General features: G+C 36.7%; 1 protein-coding gene across 1 annotated transcript in view; it reads left to right on the forward strand.

The window, feature by feature from the left end:
* Positions 1–505: 505 nt before the first annotated feature.
* Positions 506–5,985, forward strand: part of LOC104627168 (DNA repair protein RAD50-like) — a gene marked incomplete at its 5' end in the record, with an annotated part of 15,091 nt that continues 9,611 nt past the window's right edge. The window contains 8 exon segments of the mRNA XM_010295291.1: positions 506–688; positions 888–1,045; positions 1,948–2,123; positions 2,821–3,058; positions 4,470–4,659; positions 5,566–5,692; positions 5,928–5,983; position 5,985. The exon segment at position 5,985 is cut by the window's right edge and continues 158 nt beyond it. Coding sequence (XP_010293593.1) covers positions 506–688; positions 888–1,045; positions 1,948–2,123; positions 2,821–3,058; positions 4,470–4,659; positions 5,566–5,692; positions 5,928–5,983; position 5,985 — 1,129 coding nt within the window.

Below are 5,985 nucleotides of genomic sequence, written 5' to 3' on the forward strand. Positions count from 1 at the left end.
TTTTTTCCCCCACCTTCTTAACTCTGTTTCCCCAGAGGTGCTGCCACCATTGGTGATGGGCTCCACCTTGGCCCACGGTGGGTCCATTTTGGAGCCGCGGGCATTGGCTCCATCAGCCCTGGGGGAAGCTTCTGGCAGCTTCTCAGAGAAGCCGCCCCTGCAGCCCCATCGCTACCAAGCCCTGGCCACGCAGACCCCAGTACAATACGAGTGAGCTTCCTGAAGCTAAATCATGTGGGTTATGGCTTATGGTAAAAGCATGAGTAACTTGGGGCAGTACTGCATTTCAGAACAGTGCATCCAGTACCTGCTTTACTTTCCCCATGCCAACATCACAGCCTTTGTCCTTTTTCATGTATTTTTTACAAATCTTTACGTGTCATTCCTGTAAGAGCTAATGATACTGCTACTGGGCAGCTTAGGAGCTTTGTTCAGTTTCCTTTAGTTAAAACTTCATTAATTAGTGTAATTATTTAAGTCTTCTGGGATTTTATTTGTTGTTTAGGAACATGAGCTGGAGAAGGCTGAGAAGAACAGCAATGTAGAAACACTTGAACTGGAAGTACGAACTCTGCAAAACGAGAAAATAAACCTGGACAAAGCTCTTAGGAAGTTGGATCAAGAGATGGAACAGTTGAATCTACAGACCACGACAATTACACAAATGGAGATGCTGAAAAAAGACAAAGTAATTTTTCTACCATCTCATAAGAGGGACATGATATTAATACAGTCCCTTCAAGATTTTTGTATTTTGCAAGTGTTTATCAACAATCATATGTAAAGCTTCTGTCTCACTTCATAGAAGCCATTAACTCCGTGAACGAATTGAGTGACATAAACTTGAAGATATGAAAAAATTAATTTTAAATGCTTCATTTTCCCAGGCAGACAAAGAAGAGCAGATCAGAAAAGTAAAATCAAGACATTCTGATGAACTGACATCACTCTTGGGATATTTTCCGAATAAAAACCAACTTGAAGACTGGCTTCATGATAAAAATAGAAAGATTAATCAGACGAGGGATAATCTTGCTGGCCTGAAGTAGGTATTAATTTAATTGCTGTGTCTCTGTAAGTATTGATGTAATTTTAGATGTTGGAAAGTTTAATATGCTTAACGTACTTGTTACTTTAATTCATTATTGTTTATTTAGGTCTCTGCAAAATCAAAGAAGGCATCCTGCAGAATTTATGTAATGTATAGCTGATAGAGTTAGTGCTAGTTTATAAAATCACAACATTTGTTCTATGTCAAAGGCAGCACTAAAAGCAGATAGCAAAATATTGTTCTGGAACATCCTTAATTGTTTATACTAATCCTAGCTGAATGAATGTGACTGGGTGGTGGAACTTGCTGGTCTTCTGACTTGTTCTTACAAGTTACAGAGTGATTAGTGACTATATCATGAGCTCATGTGTGATTACCTGTTCCTGATTTCATTTGATTATATAAAACAATTTGTTAGAAAGAGTAGCTAACATCAGCACACTATGCAATGATAGACATTGAACGTCCACAAAACAAAAACCCCAAAATTTTAAGTATAAGAATATTGCATAATGCAAAAGTATGGAACATGAGTAGAAGGATGCCAACATTCTTTGCTTGAGAGCTTCAATAATATCTCATAAGCAATAATTGCTGTAGGGGAAAAAAGTTGATATTGTATTATTTTATAAAATTTTTTATGGCTTTGTCATTAGAAATTAGTTTCTCATCAGTAAGCATCCAGAAAACAAAAGGGAATTAAAATGCACCACTTTATGCTGTACTTAGATTAACAAAGTTGACGCTATAAATTTCCTGAAAAATTATTAAAGAAGAACTGGTGAACAGCTCTGTAATACCAATTTCAGAGTAACTTCCCATGTGTTTGTTTTTGCTTAAACAGTTTGGAATCTTCGGGTTTTTGTAATAAAAGAGTTTATGCCTTGATGTTTCAGCAAACGACTGGCATCAGTAGAATATCATAAAACTTATGTCAGTAAAGAGCTAAGAAAAAAAGAAGAACAGTTGTCCCTTCATGAATCAAAACTTTTTGATGTTTGTGGAAGCAAAGATTTTGACAGTGATCTGACCAAACTTCAAGATGAAATTGAAAAAAGTTCAAAACAGCGAGGTAAATTCATATTTAGCTCTACTTTTTTTCTCAAAAGCTTGTTTTAAAAGTAAGCCACAAATAGTGAGACAGTCTGTTGCTTGTGCAGGATGAACAAGAAACTGACTTAAGGGAAATTATTACTGAATCTTAGTATTTTAAAAAAAATTTTCCTTTACTACTCTTTCAGTTTTACACTTGAGGGATGTAACAACAGAATCAATTGTTTTAATTCTTTCAGTTAATTCTCTTATTCTGTGTAAATGAAGTGTGTGTTTTGGCTTATTGTGTATGTAGATTATGACCTCAAAGCTAAGGAAATGTTTGAGTGCTTCGGTCTGCCACGCGTGAAGACAAGTACAGAACCAGCCGTCTGGCATGGGTTTGGCCCGTAGGGCCTACTACTCACTGAAAGAAAGTAATTTCTGAAGGCAGTACTCCCTTCCACGGTTAATTACAGAGGGATGAGCATGGCTTAATAAAAGAGACTTGTAGAATAATTCAGGTTGACGAGGACTTCAGGAGTTGGTCTAGGGCAACATGCTGAAAGCAGGGGCAGCACTGAACTCAGGTCGCCTAGGGCCATTCCAGTTTCCTATCTTTGTGACTTTGTGGGTTATAATTTTGTCTCATTTATGGTAAATACTTACCTAGTTCAGATCTTTTTATGCACTGTTTTATGTTTTTACATAAAGTCTTTTGTTTCTTTTTAAATCAGCTGTGCTTGCTGGAGCCACTGCAGTTTATTCGCAGTTCATTACACAACTGACAGAGGAGAACCAGTCATGTTGTCCAGTTTGTCAAAGAGTTTTTCAAACAGAGGCTGAACTGCAAGATGTAATTAGTGATCTGCAGTCTAAGCTGCGTCTTGCTCCAGACAAACTGAAGTCAACAGAGTCTGAGCTTAGAAGAAAAGAGAAAAAACGTGATGAAATGATGAGTCTTAAACCACTTCGGTAAAGTACTTAAACCATATCGTTGCAAGCTGTTTCCTTTCCAATGCTTGGTTTTTCATTATTAAAAATTATGTAGACATAACAAGCTTTATTTTAGGGCTAGTTAATTAATTTTAAAAATCTCACTGTTGAGATAAGTATTTTGCTAGCATTTGTTCTCTGCTTATTTGGACTTTAATATTAAGCTATTTTATATTTTTAGTATTACTGGTCCTTTGGGGCTTCTTGTGAGAACGAGACGGAAAAAGCGATTATATACTGATTATTTACACTAGACAGGCACAGTTCCCCTCCTTGTTATTTATTATTGTAATTTAAAATGGACAGGCTGTTTTTGTTGCTACTGAAATATTTTCATACTAATGTCACCTTAAATATGGTTCTTAAAAATGCTGAAATGGAAGCTTGTCTAGACAGAGTGGAAACTGAACCTATATTAGACACCCTTTAATAATATCTTGACTTATATCTCCTTTAACAATACTTTCTGTTGCTGGCAGTTTTGTATGAATTACGATGTTCTAGAAAGGCATTTCTGGATGTTACAGTGGATTCCCAATGCCATTTATGTTTCTCTGAGGTTCAGTTATATGCAATTTCATCAGTTGGGAATGCATTTCTGTCTCTGATACTGATAACCCATATTAGACTGGACTGAATTGATTCCTTTATTTTAGTTAATTAAAAAAAACAAAACCTTTAGGGTGTTATTTTTTTAGTACTTGCAAGTTAGTATAAAGTTTAGGTAATACTAACAAATTTGGAAAAGGTGCCTGCAGTATTTTCCAGTTTCCAGGCTGAATTTGTCTGTATTTCTAAAACTATGAAAATACTAGATGGGCAACTCTGTTGTTGCCTCCCTTTTCTCTTCCTGTTCCTTCTTCCTTCCAAAACATAAGCAAATAACACTAGCCCTAAAGAGATTGTGTCAGAGTCCCGTTTTGTTGTTTTTTTTTTTTTTTTTCTTAGCATATGAACAGCATTTAAAGTAAGATTATGCAGGTTTCCTGCCAGTAGATAAAGAGGTTGTAGTCTCAAGAAATTTGCCGTTGTTCTGAGAGAATTTGGAGAATACAGTGGAGGGGGTAAACCTTCCCTTCACAAGAGGGCACTCTTGTACAGTGGATCTAGACCCTGTCGTGAGCACTTGCTGTAATTAAGTTAAAAACCAAAAGAGATTTTGTTTGCTTGTTTATTTCACCTCACCTGTCTAAAATGAGGGATGTGTTACCTTAGCTGGGTATAGAACATAAGCTTAAGTCGAATGTGATCAAGGTTAAGGAGATACTATTTTGGCTAAATTTAGTCTTCCACTATTAAATCATATCGCAGATTTTGTGATCTTGAATGTCTTGAATTTATGCTGCTGTTTTTGACAAAGGAAATTTTATGGATTTGTACTTTATTTAAGGCAAACTGTAGTTGAACTCCAAGATAGGGACATACCAGACTTGAAGAACAAGATACAGAATGCAAACAGGGATTTAACAGGCCTGAAGGGTGAGATAGAAGAACAGGAAATAGTCTTGCGGACAACTTTGTCTGAGGAGGAAGGTGCCAAGGCACGTTTACAAGATATAACTCTAATGGAAAGGTACCAGGTATGCTTTGGCTATTTCTTTTAATAAATAAAATGATACTCAATTGCTAGCTTTTAAGTATGTAGTTACTCAACCATATGAAAAATCTTTGTGGTCATAAGACTTTTCAAGCAAAGTAAAAATATTTTAAAAGACAACATAACGTAGGTGGTCTTGATACTAATAAAACTTAAGGTTTTATGTAATGATTTTTTCTTTTGAGGACCACAGAGTCCCTTGAGTTCTGATTCAATTCTCTGCTCTAGTAACTGGGAAAAGAGGCATAATCCAGAACTTGAGCACAAACACAAGTACACCAAAGTGTTTTTCAGTCCTCATAGTCATCATAGCTCAGTGTATTCTCAGCATCTACTCTGTGTACTTTCTGAAATCTTGTCACATGTGCTTGCTTGTTCTGTGCCATCTGAATATGTGGTAAAGGGGAATGGATATCCTACACTTGTTACTATTCTGATGTAGGAGGCTCCTACATGCCTTTATTACCAACAAGACATCTTTGCTCGACTGGGACCACAAGAGGGACAGCTATGTAGAGAACCTGGGGCCAGGCAGAGGACTGAGAGCATTTCACGGGTGGGAGATGGCAGCAGCTCCTGAGGCTCCAGCAGTTCTGTTGTTGCAGGGTAGCGCATGTAGCTGTTCGGAGGTAGCCTGGGGGTATCAGAAGCCCATCCATCCATACTGACCAATTTCCTCTCACAATTGGGTATGCCGGTTTCTAAGAGCCTGTGTGCTGACGTAACGCTACTGCTAATGTCGTGACATTACTCCAGCAGAGGAGATAAATTTGAAGGTCTCAAGTCATGTGTGCCTCAAGCCCCAAGCTTGTTCTTGTGTGTCAAAGATGAAAAAATACATCGTTAAACACTAATACAATAGTAATAGTACTTTTCCTCATACTTTCAGACTGATATTAGGGATGTTGAACGAAAAATTGCTCAGCAGGAGGCTAAGCTGCTAGGGGTTGATTTAAGCAGAACTGTTCTACAAGTAAGCCAAGAAAAACAAGAGAAAAAACACATGTGGGATACAGGTAGGTCATACAAAACTGGTATTTCATTTTTATATTGAAAATAATGTTCCAAACTTCCTGCCATCAAAATTTTAATTTACTTATTTTACATTCTGATATAACTGTATTCTAATAGTTTGTTGTTTTGTTTTTTTGGGGATCATACTAGCTTAATTTAGAGTGAAATTTTCATAAGGAAGACAATAAATGCTTCTAATAACAGATTGTTTCACTCTGCATTTGTTTTCATCTGCAGTTACTGGTAAAATTGAATTAAATCAAAAACTCAAGCAAGACCAGCAAAATCAGGTTCA

This window comes from Phaethon lepturus, unplaced genomic scaffold (assembly GCF_000687285.1).
Source record: "Phaethon lepturus isolate BGI_N335 unplaced genomic scaffold, ASM68728v1 scaffold20519, whole genome shotgun sequence".
Classification (NCBI taxonomy): Eukaryota; Metazoa; Chordata; class Aves; order Phaethontiformes; family Phaethontidae; genus Phaethon; species Phaethon lepturus.